At 38.1% G+C, this 24,305-nt stretch overlaps 1 protein-coding gene across 4 annotated transcripts in view; it reads left to right on the forward strand.

Moving 5' to 3' along the window:
• Positions 1-23,969, forward strand: part of egln3 (egl-9 family hypoxia-inducible factor 3) — a 45,289-nt gene extending 21,320 nt beyond the window's left edge. For 2 of the 4 annotated variants that reach the window (XM_073040031.1, XM_073040032.1), the window contains exons 2-5: positions 10,593-10,712; positions 21,040-21,176; positions 22,774-22,847; positions 22,943-23,969. In XM_073040031.1, the coding sequence (XP_072896132.1) occupies positions 10,593-10,712; positions 21,040-21,176; positions 22,774-22,847; positions 22,943-22,974 (363 nt within the window). In that variant the 3' untranslated portion in view covers positions 22,975-23,969. Of the gene's footprint in view, positions 1-10,592; positions 10,713-21,039; positions 21,177-22,773; positions 22,848-22,942 lie in introns of those variants that run through there. The other 2 variants (XR_012098252.1, XR_012098251.1) reach the window with 2 other exon arrangements.
• Positions 23,970-24,305: the final 336 nt, after the last annotated feature.

Below are 24,305 nucleotides of genomic sequence, written 5' to 3' on the forward strand. Positions count from 1 at the left end.
TTCTCTGCCACAGGCAGCTGTGGAGCTGAAGTCTTTATGTTTATTTAAGGCAGAGTTAGATAGATTCTTAGTTGGTCAGGCATGAAAAACTATGGGGAGAAGGCAGGAGATTGGGGCTGAGAGGAAAATTGGATCAGCCATGATGAAATAGTGGAGCAGACTCTATGAGCATAACAGTCTAATTCTGCTTCTGTCTTAAAGTCTTATGGTCTTAATAAAGACACTTCAGAGTAGCCATGGCCCTCTTGTCACAAGGCTCCGGAATTACACTACACTTGATGGTGATAGGAGCGCTTCAGATAAACAAAAAAAATTGCTGTGGGTATAGAAGACATTTTAGGTGGGAGTTCAAGAGAAATACAGTCCTATATCATGAAGTATCTGAAAGACTCTGGTTTATTATATAGAATTTAGGGAATGTAATTCTTTTCATTCCTCCTGTTTATCAAACGATCCACACTCCAGTCTAGTAGATGGCAGTAATGCACCTTAAAGCTGGTTGCCAACTGCCATAAAACAACAGAAGAAGGCGGCAGCGGCTCCAGAATTTATTTATAGTGCTGTACAGCACAAAAGTAGGTCTTTCAGCCCTTTGTGACCATAGCAGCCATTAAATAATATCCTCCCTGTCTTAGTTTGTGGTCTATACATTGGTTAATCAAGAATTTGACCAAATGCTACTTAAATCTATTGAAAGTACCTGCCTCCACCACCACATAAGCGATATGTTCTAAACACCTGGGTGGAAAAAGCTCTTTGTCAGATTCTATTTAAACCTTTTGTCTTTTTTATTAAATGTGTGCCCTCAAGTTTTGGGTCTTCAGCCTAACCAGTCTCGCTCCAAGGAAAAGCAACACAACTTATTCTAAATGGTATTAAGTTTGGATGGAGCCAAGGAGAATCTTTCTTCCACTCTTTTGCACCAGTAACATTTTCTTGAGACCAGGATTGCCATTCTGTAATGGTACTTGAGGGTTGGAATTGGAACATATGGATCGAAAGTGGGAATCTATCCCTCCACACACACCACACCATTCCATCATCATATTTAGCATTAGAAGGTAAGAAGATGAATTATCCTTGTCAGTTAAGCAAATAATTAAAGGACCTGTATATTCTGGTTGCAGCTGAGTTGTGATCTTCCTGGTGGATTCTGGCTGAGCTTACGAAATCTCGCAATTGTCAGCATTTTACAGTATCTTATTCTATATTATCTGCTCACTCAAAGCTATATAACTGTTTTAACTATCGACGAGCTTGTGTAGAGACAATATGTGAAATAATTGGTTATTTTGTGTTTCATAATCTTATGCCGCATGTAAACCTGTTAGTGTCACAATGAAAAGCCATGGTTTCCAACCTTTCATATCTCTTATATTGACATTTTAATTAATTTTTTTTGTACAGTCGTTCTTGAGAGGAGACTACATTTTTTTCTACAGGTTTGCATTGTGGTATGTTTGTTTGCATTCTTTTGTTTTCAAATCAAATTTACCTAATCTAACAGTATAGAACAACATCCAACTGATTGGGACATGACTTGGTAGAGGGGCAAGGCCAGTGTTCCACAATACCAGCGACAGGTGGAACCTCAGAATATAGCCACTCTAGGTGCCAATTTATCTTGAGTCCACACACTGACTGATACAGCCACACACGAAGAAGGTAATCAGGATGAGGACAACATTGAGCACGTATTTTCCTCATTCTTGGTGATCTTGTCCATTGTGAGCCATTGGAATTGTGTTTCCTTGCATTAATGCAATGGAATTGGCAAACTGAACATGTACCAACTTAGACCTAATAAGAAGTTCATCCCTTTTGGTGGAGGGGAACGGCTGCAGAATAGTACTGGTTAATCTACATTTTAAATTGAGTTTTGTTAATTAGTGTTTTTAATCTGTTCATTGATCTTTTTTAGAACATAGAAGAGTACAGCACAAGAACAGGCCATTCAGCCCCCTTTGATATTTTTATAAGTTTAGGAATGTCAGTAGTTTGACTGCCTGTAGGTTTATTCAGCTGTTGTGTAGATTAGGCTTGTACTAACCTGCCTACTTACTGAGACTTGGATAGTGCATTGATAGTGGTAGCTCCACAAAGGATAAGTAAATAATAAGCAAGATTGGGCATTTTATTTGTCAAATTATTAATTTTCAGCAGTGGTGCAAGGAGAGAATTGGATCAATCATCTACATGACATTACACTCCTTTGAGGCATTATTTAGGATGTTACAGACCCACTGTACCCGTTTTTTCATTTAAATTAGTTAGTCATCAAATAGTGCTAAAGCCCAATTTTCCTTTGTGTTTCAAAACATAGAATGTTAGGCCTCAAAAATAAATTTAAAACTATGTACGTATTACAGTATGTAGATTGGTTTGGGAAAGGAGAGGTAGGGTTTAAGGCAAACGGCTTCCTTGATTTCACTTCTAAGGTTTTAAAATTACTCTTAGCTAATCCCAAAATAAAGACTTTTATTTGCAACACTGCGCTATCACGTTCTGATGTGATTGAGGTGTTTCCTTGCACAATAACTTATTTCACTGGAGTTTGACTATCAACGTGTACACGTTCTGCACGTAGCACTGTCATTAAACCATCAAGCATTTGGCTGGGAGCCAAACTTTGCAGGAAACAGCTATCCTGCTCCCAAACATTACTGTTCATGATTACATTGTAGATAACAGGTTGCAAATTACAGTCAGATAATTGTATTCCAACAGCATACAAGGGCACAAAATTAATCCTTCTAGATACTTTCAGCCATCTAGTTGTACTTTGTTTTAGGTTTGTACCCAAGTAATTCATGTTTTATTCTCAGGCTGACTGGGCATCACCTCTCACCAGTACCATTTTAATGCTCATTAGGTCTCATTGTTGAGCTCTTGCTCTATATTTTTTTCCTAGAAATTTTTGGCTTCTCTGGCAGCATGGAGTTTGCAGTAGAAGCTGTTATAAGGTGTTAAGGATTTGTGTAGTTTTATATACTTCTAAGATTTTAAGATCATTAAGACTTTAAGAAGATTTGTTTTGTCACTAAATACTCCAGCAAATTTTTACAGATGAACCTTGAAGAACATTCTGACAGGTTGCATCACTGTCTGGTATGGAGGTACCAATGCACAGAATCATAGTCTTCAGAGGTTTGTAGAACATTTATTTTTAAACTGACCACTCTGTAGTAATGAGGAATTGCTTTGTATTCCTCTTGTTGAACTATAAGATTTCATATTTGTGACTTTCTGATCTTTTGGCATCTTTTCCAAGTCCAAAGAAGACTGTAAGATCTTTATCCTCATTTTCTTTAGTGAGAAGGGATGCAAATCATCTTCTCCAGGTGACTTGTGCACTCTTAAGTATGACCAGCCTTTCTAGGATATGCTGCCAGTGAAGTTCACCCATCTGTAACCCTTACCATCTCTGCTTTAGTTACTATTTAGTCAGCATTCTTTTTCTCATTAAGAATTTTAGCCTTTTCATCCCCAATTTATTTTAGCCTGCCTCTTTGCTATATAAGGAAGTAAAGTGGATAGCGGGTAGGAAGCTAGTGCAATATTATGCATTCTCCTCTTTTCATTGGTGGAATATGTGGATCACTGGCAAGCCAATTATATTGCCCAGTCGTAGTATGTGAATGGATACATACAGTGGCATGCAAAAGTTTGGGCACCCCTGGTCAAAATTTCTGTTACTGTGAATAGCTAAGCAAGTAAAAGATGACCTGATTTCCAAAAGGCATAAATTTAAAGATGACGCATTTCTTTAATATTTTAAGCAAGATTACTTTTTTATTTCCATCTTTTACAGTTTTGAAATGGAAAAGGGCCTGAAGCAAAAGTTTGGGCACCCTGCATGGTCAGTACTTAGTAACACCCCCTTTGGCAAGTATCACAGCTTGTAAACACTTTCTGTAGCCAGCTAAGAGTCTTCCAATTCTTGTTTGGGGGATTTTTGCCCATTCTTCCTTGCAAAAGGCTTCTAGTTCTATGAGATTTTTGGGCCGTCTTGCATGCACTGCTCTTTTGAGGTCTATCCACAGATTTTCAATGATGTTTAGATCGGGGCATGGGAAAACCTTCAGCTCGTGCCTCTTGAGGTAGTCCATTGTGAATTTTGAGGTGTGTTTAAGATCATTATCCTGTTGTAGAAGCCATCCTCTTTTCATCTTCAGCTGTTTTACAGACGGTGTGATGTTTGCTTCCAGAATTTGCTGGTATTTAATTGAATTCATTCTTCCCTCTACCAGTGAAATATTCCCCATGCTACTGGCTGCAACACAAACCCAAAGCATGATCGATCCACCCCTGTGCTTAACAGTTGGAGAGGTGTTCTTTTCATGAAATTCTGCACCCTTTTTTCTCCAAACATACCTTTGCTTATTGCGGCCAAAAAGTTATATTTTAACTTCATCAGTCCACAGGACTTATTTCCAAAATGCATAAGGCTTGTTTAGATGTTCCTTTGCAAACTTCTGATGCAGAATTTTGTGGTGAGGATGCAGGAAAGCTTTTCTTCTGAGATACTTCCATGAAGGTCATATTTGTGCAGGTGTCGCTGCACAGTAGAACAGTGCAGCACCACTCCAGAGTCTGCTAAATCTTCCTGAAGGTCTTTTGCAGTTAAACGGGGGTTTTGATTTGCCTTCCTAGCAATCCTACGAGCCGTTCTCTTGGGAAGTTTTCTTGGCCTTCCAGACCTCAACCTGAACTCCACCGTTCCTGTTAACTGCCATTTCTTAATTACATTATGAACTGAGGAAACAGCTACCTGAAAACGCTGTGTTATCTTCTTATCGCCTTCTCCTGCTTTGTGGGCATCATTTATTTTAATTTTCAGAGTGTTAGGCAGCTGCTTGGAGGAGCCCATGGCTACTGATTGTTGGGACAAGGTTTGAGGAGTCAGGGTATTTATAAAGCTTTGAAATTTGCATCACCTGGCCTTTCCTAATGATGACTGTGAACAAGCCATAGCCCTAACAAGCTAATTAAGGTCTGAGACCTTGGTAAAAGTTATCTGAGAACTCAAATCTCTTGGGGTGCCCAGAATTTTGCATGGTGCTCCTTTCCTTTTATTTCCCACTCTAAAATTGTACAAAACAAAAATAATACACTAATCTTGCTTAAAATGTTGAAAAGAATGTTTCATCTTTAACTTTATGACTTTTGGAGATCAGTTCATCTTCTACTCACTTAACTATTCAAGGTAACAGAAATTTTGACCAGGGTTGCCCAAACTTTTGTATGCCACTGTAAATCTTGGGTCTGAATGGAAAAGGAGGATAGTAAATAAGATAGCTTTCTTAAAAACCAAATGTGATAGTTAAATGATTACATTTTACTGATAGTGGCTTTTTTAATTGCAAGATTATTTGCTAAACCATATTAATGCTACAATTTGGTTGCCAAATTAAAGCAGTACACCAGGGCTGGTGAATCTTTTTGAGAGTGTGTTCAAATGGGCAATAATCTTCTTTAAAAAATTTCTCATGTGCCATTGTAATTTTCAATCAATGAGGTTTATTATCACTGACATGAAATTTTTTGTATTGTGGCAATAGTGCAGTGCAATATTAAAAAAATTGCTACGTTACAATAAGAAAAAGAAAAAAAGTAGTGCAAAAAGAGAACAAAAAGTAAGGTAGTGTTTATGGTCTGTTCAGAATTCCAAAGGCAGAGGGGATTCACTGTTTCTAAAACATCGTGTATGTGTCTTTAGGCCCCTCCACCTGCTCCCTGATGATAGTAACAAGAAGAGAGCGTATCCTGGATGGTGGTTCTTAATGATGGATGTCACCTTCTTGAGCCATTGCCTTTTGAAGATGTCCTCTATGGTGGGGAGGGTTGTGCCTAGGATGGAGCTGGCTGAGTTTAAAATCCCCTGCAGGTTTTATCATTTAATCAGCAGAGATTATCATTGGTTAATGAATTAGTAAAAATAATTATGGACTGTTTTGTTAAGGAAGAAGGATGAATCCTGTTGCTTATTTACTGTATGTCTATATTTTTTGTTTTACTAGTAATAAAATTATAAATGAGATGGATTTAAATGGAGCATTTTAGAAAAGCTATTCAAAAATTATTGATATTAATGCTTTAAGGGACAATTGAAAATAACATTTCTAATTGGTATTGCTCTTGTAACCAAATACTATCCAAATACTGATGTGTACACCAGATTTGCAGGGATTTCAAAAGATATTATCCAATATCACATGTTCTTGCAACGGTATAGGTGGTGCCAAGCTTGTTTGAGATGATTCCTGTGAAAACATCTTACTGCTCTTGGGTTGTAAAATATTTGCTGTTTCATTTGGCAGTAAAGATTATTATGCATCTTTTTGTTATTGGTGTGTGTTTTAAAGAATCAAGGGGCGCCACTATAAGCTGTTTGCCAACAAATTTTATGCAGTACCATCTTCAACATCTATGCTATAGGTTTGACGCCCCCGCCCCCATCCCCACCCCCTTTTTATTAGGCCATTAGGTCATGAAGCAAGTAACATAGTACTGTATACTTGCACCTTTTTGGTTTGGAATTTGAATCTAATGTTTCTCTGCATTGTTAATAGTGCTTCTATATTAGGGAGTACAAATACAGTGGATTCCAGATAATGGGGCCATTGGTTAATCAGGGTGCCGCTTATTTGAGAAAACTCCTAAAGAACAAAAAATATCGAGAAAGTAGCTGGGATTCCCTTCATATATTTGGGATGTTATGCTGCTTAATTGGGAAAGGAAACTGTTGCTGAACAGTTTCTGATTAGCGTCAGTGCATCCACTTGCGTGGCTGTTAGATAATACACCACGCTTGGACCGAACAGTTTTTAAATAGTGTAAGTTGCATGTTTGTGTTCAAAAAGCAGTGATTTTTGTCGCTGATAGTTGACGAGAAATGAGCAGCAAGACAATTCAGAACTGTTTTGCCCACAGCAGTTTCAAGCAGAAAATGTCACAAGTGAAAATGAAGTGATTTCGTTACTTCAACACTTTAGGAACTATGAAGAATTTGAAAGTATCAACAATCGTCTTGAATGTTAAAATGAAAATGAAAATTTGGAGGATGCAATTATTGAAAGCATTGTATGTGGGTAGTCCATTATCTGCATTAGGTGGCTGCGCTGATTTTGTTCATTTACAATCAATCAAAAGAACATGGCAGCATACATTGGATGAATTCCTCCATCGATAGCTATTAGGAGCTTATACACAGTTTAGTAGTACAGTAGTATCGATATGTTCTAGTTTGTTCTGTATTTCATTTAAGTACACAATTTGTTACTCAGTTAAATGGTAGTTTGTATTTTTTCTACCTCTTTAACATGAAACTTTGGCTATTTAACCACATAATTGGGGCAAAATGTCTTGGTCTTGATGTATCCCAATTAACCAGAGTCCACTATATTATATTGTGACAAGATCTCATCTTTTATTTGAAAACTGTGTTAGCTGATTCTGGCATACTGAAACGAGTTAAAATAATTTTGTCATAAATTTTTTGTTACGCATAAATATTGATCCGGAAGGATCATATCGAAATGGAATAATGGCTTAGTAGCTGTTAGTTGAAGCCATTTGATTACAAAGTAAATAGCAATCTTGTCAGATCATATCAAGCAGGTAGTTAGTTCTGAGTGCTTCTCTTGTAGCTTAGTGCTTCTTCTTGTATTAGAATGCTAGCCACCTCAAAGCAAGATCAGTAAAATTGAATAAAAAGGTAATGTTTTGGTCTCTGAACTGTGCTGTCTGTCTTTGCAACACCAAGCTGTAATATAAATTATTGGAATGAAATCAATAGTTTGCAACTGCTGTGGCTTTCAGTTCATGACTGTTAGCACGTCCTTCAATATACACTTAAGGCATGAAATATTTGCAGATCTATGAGGTGTGTAAGTTGACCTCATTTTATTTTGCTTACTTGGCAATAAACAGAAGCAATTCTTTATGAGAGATTTGATTCAAACACGAACACACACACACACACACACACACACACACACACACACACACACACACACACACACACACACACACACACACACACACACACACACACACACACACACACACACACACACACACACACCGCACCCCCCCCCCACCCCACCCCCCCAATCTTGGTGCAGAACCTAATTACAGGAAGTACAGAATGTTTTATGATAGCTTGAGATAATCTTACAACTCACTTGGAACAGCAAGCAAACTATCTTGTAGAATAATTAGATAGCATTTAAAAGCAATTTTATGTGACTTTCATAATCTTAGTTTGAGGTATCAAATACTATCAAAATTTCTGTAATATTTTTGCTAGTTGCTTTCTGACAAATAGTTTCTTAATGTATAAATACTATTGATTAACAACAATTGATGGATAGCCAAGCATCACCATGTTGACAGTGAAAATAAACTACAATCTTTTAATGTGTGCTGTATATAAATCAAGTTATGTCTTGTCCTACCTCTACCAGGCTTTGTGATCTGTGAGATGGGATTTGCCTCTGCTTAGTCTGGAAAAGCAGAAATATAATTTAAAATTGACTGTTTTCAGTTTACCTATGCGATAAAACATATTCTCTTAATTGTGGTTGCAATTTCCAATACTACTTCAACATTGCTTGAGATCAACTATTGACACAGTGTTTAGTCTACAAATTATTTTAAATCTTTGTGCTACAAACTACATAAAGAAGGCTAGGTAGACAATTCCAATCCCAATCTTGTTACTAGAGGGTGCATAAGAATAAATTGGATAGAATTATACCTGAAACTCAAAGAAGGATACATATTGTACTTATAAGCAGTTTAAAATAAACTTAGCTGTGCAAAATGTTGTACCCTTCTAAAACCTGTTAAATCAAAGCATCCAAGGCATTAAATATGTTTGTATTCTTGCATCAAAACAATGGTTTTAAAGCTAGTGAATAGACTACCTTCAGGGATTGCTAGAGTTAGGAATGATCTGCCTAAATATTCAGGTCTAAAGCAGATGTTCAATGACTTGCCACTTGCTCATTTAAAAAAAATCACATTCCAATTGAATGGTCTTGTTCTTCAGTATACATAGGCAAGTGGAACTTAGCAGTTGCAGGAAATGAGAATTGCATTTCAAATTATCTTTGAAACAATATTCATTTGTTGCAAATCAATTTCTACTATGCAATGAAGAAAATTTTTAACTCTGCCAATTCATCCGATGACCAGTCTGAGATGGGTTATTTAAGTGAGGCTTGATTTGCCATGTTGACATCTATGCTGGAGAGAAGTATTATCTTTTTTTGCTTCAAATCTTAGAGTAATGTAATAATGAAATTTCATTTCCAATTATAGTAAACATCTAAATTTTATTTTAAAATGAGCTATATTTCAGCATTCATTTCTGTACTCTATTACCATTACTTTGACCTGGCTGTTTTATCCTGATACACTCCTGCTAGGAACACAAGACTGCACATTTCTCCCTTCAAGAGAAATTATTCCTATTGTTCCAAACAGCATCTCCAGGAAGCAAACACAAAACGGTCAAGTTAATTTAGACCTAGAAATTTAACCATGTCACACTTGTTCTTTGTGTTACACTGCTTAAATGAAGTGTAAAATCAATTGGCATTTCCTACCATGCACACCATCAAAGCAGCTTAGAAATTGGCTGTTCCTCTGCAGATATGCACACATAAGCACAGACAACTGGCATAAAACATCGATTTTAGTTATTGTGCAATCCACATTTGATATCAATACTGCAACTTCAATTCTAATTTGCACTAAGGCCATAGGTCCCAACCAAGGAAGCATTGCTGAATGGGGAAAAATGAATTCCTGTAGCAGTCCTTAAGAGAGCAGATCTATCGGCATCATTGTGGTTGGACAGTGGGGGTGGGGAATAGTAGTTAGTTGAACTAAGCACTCTTAAAACAATAGTTTATGACCCTGTGGCATTTGGAAAGTAGAGCACCTTGAGGTAGAGGATGCAAGGACAGGTACAGGAACAGATCCACCTCTTTTTTTTGATCCTCGTATGGACATTGTGGCAGCAAAGGTGGACACTTAAAGCGAAAACTAGAAGCAATTGAAATCTACCTCTCCTCATCCTATTAAAGAAAACGTATGGTCTTATGAACAAAATACTTAAAAATTGAATCCATTAGAACAGATTTCGTCCTTTTTCTATTCACATGATGTGTAGGTCCTGGCAAGTCTAAGATTAATTGCCTGTTCTGAATTGAATGGCTTGCTAGATCATTTGAGAGAACAGGTAAAAGTCAAGTGCACATCTTGTTTCTGAAAAAGCATTGTAAGTATCTCCAAAAAGCGTCAGTAAATCCAGTGGCTGTTTATGATAATCTAGTAGTTTATAGTGCCAACTTTTTATTATAGATTTAATTGATTGAATTTCTTCCTCTAGCAATTCTAGTGGTACTTGAAGTAGTGATTCCAGATTATTATTCCAGTCCTCTGCATTGGTTCAGCCACATGATAACTATGCTACTGAATGCTTTGCATTATCATTGGACATTGTTATCTATTAACCTAAACCTAATCAATGATTTGGGTTAATGAAAATGGTTGCAATTATTATTTTTCTTTATTTTCAGGCAATGGTGGCCTGCTACCCAGGGAATGGAACAGGATATGTTCGACATGTTGATAACCCGACAGGTGATGGACGTTGTGTGACGTGTATTTATTACCTGAATAAAAACTGGGATGCAAAGGTAAATGATAGCATACTTGTGGATTTTTTTTTTGTTTGAGTTGGCTTTCCCTTTCCTGCACCCCCTCCAGACAAAAGATAATTCTGTTCCACTCAATTTTGAAAGATGGAGAAACTTCATATACAGGCAGTCCCCGAGTTACGAACATCCAACTTATGAACAGCTCGTACTAATGAACGGCCTGCCGTAAAGCCTATTATATTAATGATCACGATTGAAAGTAAAGTGGAAATAATAAAGCAGTTGGAAAGAGGTGAAACACCATCGGTCATTGGAAAAGCATTAGGCTACAGTCATTCAATGATTGGAACAATTTTAAAGGATAAAGTGAGAATAATGGAGCATGTGGAAGGCCCTGCCCCGATAAAAGCTACAATTATTACTAAGCAACGCAGTGGTTTAATTATTGAAATACATATGTTTCTTAAGTGTTTTATATGCATAGAAAGATAAAATATATACTATATACTAAGATAAATGTTTGACTAACTGATGCTAAGTAATACTGGATGTACCTGTTCCAACTTGCGTATAAATCCGACTTAAAGACGGACTCAGGAACGGAACTCGTTCATAACGCGGGGACTGCATATATATTTTTAATTTGCATGTAAAATACAATTTGAAGGGATTACCTTTTGGATCATCAACACTTGTAGCTATAGGTTAATGGGATTTGGGTTAAACCCTATTAATTTGCTCCAATATTATCAGCTTAAGTTCTGATTTCCATGTTGGTGCTGCACAGAAATATACAGCAGAATTTTCTTGCATTTACTCTTGTACATCACCGTGCAGGTGCTTTCAAAACCACGTAGATGGAAATGAAGGAAAGTAATACTCATCCACTGATTCCTGGTCAATGGAAGGAAGAATGGCACATTACAACAATCTAACAGTTTTTGTTATATCTCGTGGGTTCAGTTCAGAGATGAGTTTTGTTAAATGAAATAGTTCATTGCGGGAGACTTTCAAGTCATATATGAGGGTGATTGATAAGTTCGTGGCCTAAGGTAGAAGGAGAACATAAGAACATAAGAGATAGGAGCAGGAGTAGGCCAATCGGCCCCTCAAGCCTGCTCCGCCATTCAACAAGATCATGGCTGATCCAATCTTAACTCTAGTTTTCACCGAATCCCACAAGGCAACAGTGCCAACCAACAGGGCACCATGCCGCCCATTTTATTTTATTATTCATCCCGCCCAAACCCATGTGATCACCCGGGGAAAAAAAAACGAGTTGCCAATTGAGGAGAAAAAAATCTGGAAAATTCCTCTCCGACCCATCCAGGCTATCGAAAACTGGTCCAGGAGATCACATGGCTGATCTAAACCTAGCCTCATGTCCACTTAACTGCTCGCTCACCGTATCCCCTAATGCCATTTTTATCCAGGAAAATGTCTATCTCCGTTTTGAATTTATTGAGTGTAGTAGCTTCCACAGCTCTCTGGGGCAGTAAATTCCACAGCCCCACTATCCTCTGAGTGAAGAAATTTCTCCGCATCTCAGTCCTGGAACGGCATCCCCTTATTTTAAGATTATGCCCCCTAGTCCTAGTTTCACCCATCATTGGGAACATTCTCCCCGCATCCACCCGATCAAGCCCCTTCACAATCTTATATGTTTCAATAAGATCGCCTCTCATTCTTCGGAACTCCAATGAGTAGAGTCCCAATCTACTCAACCTCTCATCATACATCAACCCACCCATCCCTGGAATTAACCTAGTGAACCTTCTCTGCACTGCCTCGAGAGCCAGTATGTCCTTTCTTAAATATGGACACCAGAACTGCACGCAGTACTCCAGGTGTGGTCTCACCAATACCCGGTACAACTGCAGTAAGACCTCCCTGTTCTTATACTCCATCCCCCTAGCAATAAAAGCCAGCATTCCATTGGCCTTCTTGACCACCTGCTGCACTTGGATACTAACTTTTTGTGTTTTCTGCACCAGGACCCCCAGATCCCTTTGCACAAAAGCACTTTCCAGTTTCTCTCCATTTAATTAATAACTTGCTCTATTATTTTTCCTGCCAAAGTGCAAGACCTCACACTTGTCAGTATTATATTTCATCTGCCAAATGTCTGCCCAATCACTCAGCCTATCTATGTCCCCCTGCAGGGTTTCAATGTCCTCCGCACTCATTACACTCCCTCCCATCTTTGTGTCATCAGCAAACTTCGATACGTTGCACTTAGTCCCTTTCTCCAAATCATTAATATAGATTGTAAAGAATTGGGGTCCCAACACCGACCCCTGCGGAACACCACTAGTCACCAACTGCCAGTCTGAGAATAAACCATTTATCCCAACTTTCTGTTTTCTGTTAGAAAGCCAATCCTCCACCCATGCCAGAATATTATCCCCAATCCCATGATTTTTTACTTTAAGTAATAATCTTTGGTGTGGCACCTTGTCAAATGCCTTTTGGAAGTCCAAATACACCACATTCACTGGTTCCCCTTTATCTACCCTATATGTTATGTCCTCAAAGAACTCCAACAAATTTGTCAAACATGACTTCCCTTTTGTAAAGCCATGCTGACTTTGTCCTAGTAAGCTATGTTTATCCAAATGCCCTGTTACTGTTTCCTTAATTATCGATTCCAACATTTTGCCAACCACAGATGTTAGGCTAACTGGCCTATAATTCCCAGCCTTCTGTCTATTGCCCTTTTTAAATAAAGGAGTTACATTAGCATTTTTCCAATCTGCCGGGACCATTGCCGAGTCCAGCGAGTTTTAAAAAATTATCACTAATGCATCCACAATCCCGACCGCCACTTCCCTTAAGACCCTAGGATGCAAGCCATCGGTCCAGGGATTTATCCACCTTCAGTCCCATTAATTTATCAAGTACCATTTCCTTGGTGATTTGAATCGTAGTTAGCTTCTCTTCCCCCTAGAGCCCCCTGTTTATCCAGTGTTGGGATATTTTGAGTGTCCTCTACTGTAAAAACTGATACAAAATATTTGTTCAGCATTTCCGCCATCTCCATGTCCCCTACCATTAATTTCCCGGTTCAACTCTTTGAGTGATTATGCAGAAAGTTTGAAATTATTAACTTCAAACTTTCTGCATAATCACTGAGTTGACCTGCATGTGCATGTAACGAGAGCTGTATAACTCATCTCCTTCTACCTTAGGCCACAAACTTATCAATCACCCATCTGTGGACATTTTCTGGAGGTCCAAGATCCGTATGCTCCACGACTGTTAGACTAAGTGTGTAACTGTAGGAGGGGACTATGTTGAAAAAATAAATGCACTAGGTTTTCTAAAATTGATTCCTTCTACCTTGGGCCACAAACTTATCAATCACCCCTCGTATAGAGTCATAAAAAAGTACAACTCAGAAACAGGCCCTTTAGCCCATCAAGTCTATGCCAAACCATTTAAACTGCCCAATTCCCATCGACTTGCACTGGAACCATAGCCCTTCATACCCTTATCATCCATGTACCTATCTAAACTTCTCTTAAACATTGAAATCAAGCTTTCATGCACCACTTGTGCTGATAGCTCATTCTACACTCTCATGACCCTCTGAGTGAAGAGATTTCTCCACATGTTCCCCTTTAAACTTTTCACCTTTCACACTTAACCCATAACCTCTGGTTATAATCCCACCCAATCTCAGTGGAAAAAGGCTGGCATATACCCTATCTATACCCTCTTAATTTTGTATACCCTGATCAAATCTCCACTTAATCTGCTACATTCTAAGGGATAAAGTCCTAACCTATTCAACCTTTCCTTATAACTCAGATTTCCCAGCCCCAGCAACATCCTTGTAAATTTTCTCTGTACTCTATCAATCTAATTTACATCTTTCCTGTAGGTAGGTGATCCATTTAACCACATTATCATTCAGATCATTGATTTAGAAGACAATAACAGACCCAGCACTGATCCCTTCAGCACGCCAGTAGTCACAGGCCTCTAATCAGAGAGGCAACCATTTACTGTCACTCTGGCTTCTCCCACAAAGCCAATATCTAATCCGATTACTACCTCATCTTTAATGCCGAATGACTGAATGTTTTTCATCGACCTCCCATGCAGAATTGCTTTGCTAAAGTTCATGTAGACAACATCCTCTGCCTTGCCTTTCTGCCTGGTAACTTCCTTGGAAAAACTCTGAGTTTGGTTAGACACAGCCTATCATGCATGAAGCCATGCTGACTATCCCTAGTAAATCCATGTCTATCCACGTACTCATATATCTGGTCCCTTGTACCTTCCAGTAACTTTCCAACTACTGATGTCAGGCTCACTAGCCTATAAGTTCCTTTTTATTTTTAGAACTTTTTTAAACAGCGGAACAACATTAGCTGCCCTCCAATCCTCTGTACCTTACCTGTCACTAAGGATGATTTAAATATCTGCTAGGTAGGGCCTCTGTAATTTCTGGACTTGCCTGCCATAAGGTCCGTGGGAACATCTTGTCAGGCCCTGGGGATTTATCCACCCTAATTTACCTCAAGAGAGAAAATGCCTCCTCTGTAATCTGTATAGATTCATGAAGTTGATGTTACTTTGCCGCATTTCCATAGACTCTGTGTCCATCTCCTGAGTGTAAACAGATGCAAAAAAAATTCATTTAAGATCTCCCTCATCTCTTTTGGCTCTGCACATAGATTACCATACTGATATTCCAGGAGTCCAGTTTTGTCCCTTGTAATCCTTTTGCTCTTTAAGTTATTGGTAGAATCCCTTGGGATTTTCCTTTTCCTTGTCTGCTAGGGAAACCTCATGCTATCTTTTAGCCCTCCTGATTTCTTTCTTAAGTGTTCTCTTGCATTTCTTGTACTCCATAAGCACCTTATTTGTTCCTACCTAACTCCACCTACTATGCACCTCCTTTTTTTTTCTTAACCAGGGTCTCAATATCTCCTGAAAACCAGGGTTCCCTACATTTGTTTTCTTTACCTTTTATTCTGACAAGCACTTAAAAGCTTTAAAAGTTAAAGTCTGTCCCGAGCCTTATAGGCTCATCAGGCTGGTGCTTATGCCAGTTTCCGTGGCGTGAAGCGACTGAGAGTATGAGACTCCCCCCCCCCCCCCCCCCCCCACCCCAATTCAGGTGCATACTGTCTCTTCTGTACAGATCCCACTTTCCCTGGAAGAGAGCCGAATGATCCAAAAATTTGACACTCACTCCTACACCAATTCCTTAGCCACATGTTAAATTGTATAATCTTCCTATTTCTGGCCTCACTACCATATGGTACATGTAGCACTCCTGAGATCATAACCCTGGAGGTCCTGCCCTTTAATTTGGCACCTAACTCCCTGAACTCACCATGTCACTGTTCCTACCTATGTCATCGGAACCTTCATAGACCATGACCTCTTGCTGTTCACCCTCTCACCTAATAGAGGCAAATAATGATCTGGGAATCTCATTCTCATCCACAGAGCTCCTTTCTGCTTCTCTAACTAACAAATCCCCTATCACCACTGCTTGGCTTTGCTCCCCACTTACTTTCTGATCAGAGTCAAACCTGATGGCTATGACTTTCCTCTGTTAAGTCATCCCCCCCCCCCACCCACCCCAACAATATCCAAAATGGAATACTGTTGTTGTGCTGGCCATCCATCTCTTATTTGAACATGGAAAAAAGAACACAGCAGTCCCTTCGACCCTCGATATTGTATTGATCTTTAAACGTACTGCAAGATCAATGCAACCCTTCCCTCCGATGTGGCCCTCCATTTTCTCTTAAATGTCTCCAATGTATCTGCCTCTACCACCACAACTGGTATGTTTCATGCACCCAACACTTGTGTATTTTTTGTTAAAAAGCTGTCTCTGACATCCCCCTCTATATTTTCCTCCAATCACCTTAAAATTATGGTCTCTTGTATTAGCTATTGCCACCATAAAGGCATTGACTATCTGTTCCTATCAGTGCCTCTTCTCATCTTATACTGGGATCTCAGAACAAATCCCTACAGAACACCTCTAGTCATCGACCTCCAGGTAGAAAACATTACATCTAATATCACTCTGTGCCTTCTGTGCAGCCAAATTTTCCTTGCATCCCATGCCTTCTGATTTTCCACATGAGCCTACTGTAAGGAATTTTATCTTTAGCTTCGGCGGATGCCTTACTAGAATCCATATACACCAGATCTACTGCTCTACCTTCATCAGTTTGCTTATCAATTCATCAAAATTCAATCAGGCTCAAGAGGCAAGACCTGCCCCTCTCAAAACCTTGCTAACTAACCCTCATGCTTCTCCAAGTGTATGTAAATCTTGTCTCTAAGAATCCTTTCTAGTAGTTTGCCTACCAAGATGAAGGGTCTCAACCCAAGATATTCCCCTGTTTATTCCCCTTCATAGAAGCTGTCCTCCAGCATTTTGTGTGTGTTGTTCTGGATCTCTAGGATCTGTAGAATTGCTTGTGTTACTAAAGAATTATAGATTCACTGATCTATACACTCATTGGCAACTATATTAGGTACAGGAGGTGGCCACTGAGTATATATTCATGGTCTTTTGCTGCTGTAGCACATCCACTTCACGGTTCAGCATGTCATACATTCAGAGATGTAAACCTGTTGTAACACATGGCTATTTGAGTTACTGTTGCTCCCTGAAAAAACCTCTACGTTTCCACTTGCATTTTACTGAGTACAACTGCTCATAGTTTCTGCCAAATACAATCATAATTTACCATGACTAAATTAAATTCTCTCTGATACGTCTGATCCTGTCCCTCTCCAAGGTTGTTGTAGAGGTCAAGGAGTTGTCACTATGTCACCCTCCCACCTGCTCACTGACCAAGAGATCTGTCACTTGACCAGGTTCATTGCCTTGACCCAGTATGGCCTCTCATCTAGTTGGCCTGTGTACTTATCTTTTCATGAATTCTTCCTTGATGCATCTAACAAATTCCGTCCCATCTAAACTAAGAAAGTGCCAATCAATATTAAGGAAGTTGAAGTTATCTATGACAACAATTCTGTTATTTTTACATCTTTAAAAAAATATGCTCCTCATTGTCTCTTTATATTGGTGAGAGTGGAAACTATAGAATACTCTCAAAAGAATGATTGCTCCTTTTCTATTTCTGACTTCCACCCATAATAAATCTGTAGAAAATCCCTCCATGATGTCCCTCCTTTATTACCTCTTTTACCTCCCTCCTATTTAGTGGAAAATCTAAGTAGCTGAAACATCCAGCAGCCAATCCTGCCCTTGTGACAGCCAAGTCTCTGTAATGGCTGCACAGTCATATTTCCATGTACTGATCCAAGTTATAATTTCATCAGCCTTGTTCCTGATACTTCTCATATTAAAGCAGACTCATTTCTACACATACAAATAATACAATTATGCCATATCCACTGCCTATCCCTTTCAGTCTCTACACATTTGCATCTACCATTACACCAACTGCACCATCCTCTGACCAACACTGTGCTTCCTATCCCTCTCCAACTGAGTTTAAACTCTTCCCAACAACTCTAGCAATCCTACCCATAAGTATATTAGTCCCCCTTGAGTTCAGGAGATCATACCTTCCATGGAAGAGATCCTAATGATCCAGAAATCTGAGATGCTGCCCTCAGCACCAATTCTTCAGCCACATATTCACCTGCTATATCATACTACTCTTACCTTCACTGGTGTGTGGCATGGGCAGCAATCCAGAGATTACCACTCATGATGTTCTGCTTTCCCTATATTTGCTCTTTAGGACCTCTTCCTTTTTCCTACCTATATCGTCGGTACCAATATTGTATGCACCACAACTTCTAGCTGCTCACCTTCCCCCTTAAGAATGCTATGGACCCTATCCGAGATATTCCCGATTTGGCACTTAGGAGGCAGCATATTATCCATGAGCCTCTTTCACGTCCATAGAAGCTTCTGTCTGTTCCCTTAATTATTGAATCTTCTGTCACCACTGCACTTCTCTTGTATCCCCTTCCCTTCTGAGCCGCAGATCCAGACTTAGGTCAGAGACCAGGTTAGAGACCTACCAGGCTTTCTCCTGCTAGGCCACCCCACCAAACAATATCCAATGTGGTATACAGTGGTTTCTGGTTAATTGGAATGTATCGGGGCCAGTACATTTTGGCCCTCTTAAGTGGCTGCCCAAATTAGCTGAAGTTCCATAGAAATATTAAAGGTATAAAAGAGACAAACTACCATTATACACTGCTGCATTCTTGTGATTGTAAATAAAATCAACACAGGCACCTGGTCAGATAATGGACTGTCTTTCTTCATACAATGCTTTCGATGATTGCATCCTCCAAATCATTATTTTTATCGTAATATTCAAGATGATTATTGATACCTTAAATCTTTGTAGTTCTAAAGTTGCTGAAGTAGTGAAATGTTTAATTTTCACCCCAGCCGTTTCTGGCATCTCCAAGCTTGAATGCTTGAAAATGCAGTGAGCAAAACAGTTCTGAATATTCTTACAGCTTATTTCTCGTCAACTATCACTGCTTTTTGAACACAAAACACATGCAGCTGACATTATTTAAAAGTTGTTCACTTTAAGCACAGTGTAGTGTCTAACAATCGCGCAAGTGCACGACTGTCGCTAAATCAAAACTGTTCAACAACACTCTCCTGTCCCAATTAAACGGCATAGTCCCAAATAAATGAAAGAAATCCCAGCTATTTTCTCAATTAATTTTTGTTGTTTGAGTTGTCTGAAATAAGCGGCTGTCCCGATTAACTAATGGCCCAATAAACCAGAATCCACTGTATTTATTACTGAGGGAAATAGCCATGGGTTACTCAGATAGTCTGCACTATCTGCCCATTCCCTTTCCCTCTATTGACGGTCACTCTGCTACCAACCTCCTGCAACTTGGGTGTGAGTACTTCTGTGTAACTCTTCTGAATTATCCTCATTCTCCGGAATATGCTGATGGTCATCCAGCTCTAGCTCCCTGTAAAGAGCTGCACCCAGAAGCACTTCTTTCAGATATAGCAATCAGGAAGACTGGAGGTGTCCTAGATCTCCCACATCTTGTAAGAGGAGTGCACCACTTTCCTAGGATCCATTCACACTACTCTAGGTAGGCACTAACAATGAAAAGAAACAAACTTGACAAATTGCCAACCTAGCTTCTGCCTCTTGCCAAAGCCTCAGTTCTCCACTCCATCTCTGTTCCACTCACTATGGCTGCTCCCACAGTATCTGCTTCGCTAAAACCAAACTTTGTATTGGCCCTTGCCAAATGCTTAATAACTCTAGCTCTGCAGAAAGTTTCAACAGACCCAATTTGCTTTCTAAATCTGGCGCTTACTACAAACAAGGCTGCCATGATCTCAAGCTCTGCATTTGCTAAGTGAAGGTCCTGTGTTTGCATTCATTCACAGCTTTCAAAATAAAATGCGTAAAACATGCATATTACACATTGTCCTACTTGGGGTGGCATGGTAACTGTAAAGTTTTACAGTTACAGGCAACATGGGTTCAATTCCTGCCGCTGCTTGTAAGGAGTTTGTATGGTCTCCCTGTGACTATGTGGGTTCCTCAGGGTGCTCCAGTTTCCTCCCACAGTCCAAAGATGTGCCGGTTGGTAGGTTAATTAGTCATTATGGATTGTCCCATGATTAGGTTAGGGTTAAATCGGGGATTGCTGGGCAGTGTGGCTCAAAGGGCTGGCTGTATCTCAGTAAATAAATAAATTGGTATTGGTTCTTTTTGCTCCCAAATAACTTTTTTTAACTAGCTCTGCATTCATACTTTGCAACAGCATCTGCAGTTTATTTTGTCTTCTTTCTGCTGAATACTTTGTCAATTGATTTCATGTAGTGGCCTTATCAGACCATCAGATTGCATGTTTAGTGCCTGCAGCTCACAAAGAAAATGTTAAATGACTTCTGAATCTGTAAGTTGTTTGAACTTTTCAGTTTGTGGTGGTCGGGCACATTGCACATATTATGCCTGACCCAGACATCTTCCAGTCCATATTTTGATCTCCAGAGAAAATCACAATATTGAAAAATGGGAAAACTTGCAAACTGGCAATGATTCCACTATCATAGTCTATCTGTACTGGATATCTGACAGCAATTACTATGGCTGGGTAGTTTCCTGGAAGAAACTATTCAGTGTCATTTTATGCTTTGAGTGTATTTTTAATTTTAATATATGCAGTATTGAATGTTTTCTGCTCAACAGCATCTATTATAGGTTTAATTTGTTTACCTGCGACTAAATGTTCTGAAATTAACCAAGTTTATGTTGGAACAGTAATCATGATAAAAGTTCACTCTAAAATTGGATGTAATTTTTCTCCTAGATTGCATAATTCTTAGCAAGTCTGTTGCACATTTTAGGTTGACGGTGGTATTCTTCGAATAGCTCCAGAAGGAAAGTCCTATGTAGTTGATGTTGAACCGATTTTTGATAGATTGTTGTTGTTCTGGTCTGATCGAAGAAATCCACATGAAGTACAACCAACATATTCTGTCAGGTATGTCCCTGTTTTGGTCCCTCAAAGGTAACTGTAACCAGCCATACAAAGTTTCCATGTATCTAAAAATCCTTAGTAATTTGTTCAACTGTTAGCTCTTAGAGAACTTAAACATATTTTGCAGGCTTGAAGTAGAGCTAATAGTTATGACTGATTAATAATTGATAATCTAGCTTTCATGACCATCGTATTCAGTTTTTCGATTAAGTGACTATAAAATTTCTGATCTGTATGTTACATTTGTAGACTTTACAGTTCTGTGAAAGCTAATTTCTGTGTACTGCAAAATCTTGCTCAAGCTAAGAAGATCTATTTTTTCATTTGTGCTTTGGAAGAAGTTTGATACATAAATGTTCTTGTATAGTAGAGCTCTTAATAATACCCGATATTTCCCAGATTAAAGGATCACAGATGAAAGTAAGTATAAGAATGAAAGTCACATTACTCACAGATTCAGAAATGCTGATCTGCTGTGTGGACTTCTGATTAAACGTGACATGTTCACTTCAACCAGAATTCTGGTCCTGTGACAATATCTGTATGAATTTCAGATTTTTCACCCAAAAAATGTCAGATATAGTTATAGATCTTCAGCACTGAAGAATAGGTTTGATTTTACACTGCCTTTTCATATAACCCATAGACTAATATATGAAAGTGTAGTCGCTGTTATATAAGCAAACATAGCATCTACTTTGCACATTGAAAGGTTGCACTGACAAATTAATGTTGTAACTGGTTTTGGTAAGTTTGAAGTGAAATTTACATCAAGAATTTTCAACAAACTCTGTCCTTCATTTTTAACAATTATTGAAATATTTTTTGAGACAGATCATTTAAAATGATGAAGGAAATTGCATTTGATATTTATTACTATCTCACAGTTGTATATTCCCTACTTGCAGACGATTTATTTGAGATCCAGAATTCCCAATTCAACTCTGAGTATGATCAGTAATAAATTTGAAGCAAATTCTTGGCAGAGACTATAGTCAATTCCTCAATGGAAAAAAAAATTGAAAGAAAGAAAGCAGAACTCCTCTTCTTTCAAACATTTATCAGAATTCTGAAGAACATTTTCCAAGTTGCGTGGATTTCATAATCTGAAACATTAGTTTTGTTTCCCTCCACATAGATGCTGCCTGAGCTGATAATTTTTGTTTTCAGTTTTTTTGCATTTTTTTTAAAGAAACAGTCAGTTGTTTTTTGCAGGCTGATGGCGAATATTTGCTCCTAAGCAGGGAAGAAAAGTACCACAACTCAAATTCTCCATGACACTTATCTCATATTTTCCATTATGTAATTTTAAGATTTATACACCTGAAATAGTGTGAACTGCTATAAAAGTTTAGTCTCCAAGTTATGTAAAGCAGGAGCAGATGTCTTTTGGTGCCTGGTCCTTTAATAAATTAAATGCTGAGGAAGGAATAGAAAACCCAGCAGGTGATTTGTTTCTATTTAATATTCTTCATCTGGTATGGAGACAAATCACCAATGTTAAAAATAGTTTTTTTTTAACCTATGGGAGGAGCACAAATGATTTTATAAAGATAGAGAAATTAAGACAAATTTTGAAACTAAATTCACTGTATTCTAGATATGCCATAACTGTGTGGTACTTTGATGCAGAGGAGAGGGCTAAAGCAAGAACAAGGTACCAGAATCGAACAGGTATAATATAAATCTAATTATTTTTATTAAAATTGAAAATGTGTGCTTTTCTACAATCCTTTCTACATTATTAACTTTCAATTTTTGTATTTCAGCTTCTGAACAAGCTACAACCTTTTCATCGTGACAGTAACCATGTTGAAACTTGATCAGTGATCCAAGTATTTGAACGTTGTTAATGCACATGGTTTTTTCAGCAGCTCCAAAGACACTTCACAATAATACCATTTGATGCTTTGCTTTTGTATGATCTTTTGTGCATCAACTTTCACGTTAGAGATGGTACAGGCTGCTGTTTAGCCTCCTTTTCAGCAAAAATGTTTTAGCAGAATTAATCTGCAAACCAGAATTGCACAGAACAGAATTCTATATCAGCTTTCTTAAACTTACTTATAAGATCTGTTCCAATGTTTCTTACAAGAATGACATAATGTGCTTAAATATTATCATTAGGTCCCAATAGTGCACCTTATCCAAGATTGAAATGGTATTGACTAATCCATTAAAATGTTTTGTTCCCCCTATTTAAAAGCAGTTGAATTATTATTTATGGCATTTTATGACCATTTGAAAATTTGACTATTATCTACTGATTTGTTCAACATTCTCCACTATGTAAATTAAACTTCTACCTTCAGAATTGTTTGAATTTTCTCTATTTATATGGAAGCTGAATATCACTAAATTTCTAAAGTTACAAAAATAATCTTCATTGCACTTCATTGTGATTAATGCTAGTAAATCTTATTCTTTATATGCTTAAATCATAAAGAATTTATTTGCTGAGAAACATTGTAGTTAAGTAAATTGATCTTATGATAATTTTGTCTGAAGATGACTACAATATGATGTGAAATTCTTTCTGTTGCTGCCTTCAATACTGAAACATGGTTCCATGGGAATTTCTAAAGTACTTTGAATATAAGCTTCAAAATTATTGAGTTATAGCTGGATGCTACCTTGTTTGCTGGTCAACAATTTGGTAATCCAGTAGAGGCAGTAAACAAGTTGTATTAGAAGTTAAATTTGAGAAAATTGTAAGAGTTTTATCTCCAGTCTGTTTGTTGTCTTCAGATAATAAAGTGGTCCCTGCAGTCAAGACAAAGATATATTTTACACAAATATGGTTGTGTGTATTTTGTTTGTCTCACTCCATCTTCTGCTCTTGTTGCATTATTATGATTAAATGACTCAGTCATTAACCTTTATGTAATTCCAAATTTACTATAAATATTTATTGCTTTCTCAGGTTGTCACTCAGCATCCTGGGGAAGAAAGTCTTGTTTCTGTTATTCTACATTTTTAGCATTCTTAGCCAACTGAGATATTGTGTAAGTAGGATTAAAGTTATGCATTCAAAATTGTTTTTACATCATTTCCAGTACACAGTTGTAAAGGAGAACAAAATAATTGTTACTCCAGATCCAATGCAGCATAAGAAAACACAATAAGATTAAA

The sequence above is a fragment of the Hemitrygon akajei genome, chromosome 3 (genome assembly GCF_048418815.1).
Source record: "Hemitrygon akajei chromosome 3, sHemAka1.3, whole genome shotgun sequence".
Classification (NCBI taxonomy): Eukaryota; Metazoa; Chordata; class Chondrichthyes; order Myliobatiformes; family Dasyatidae; genus Hemitrygon; species Hemitrygon akajei.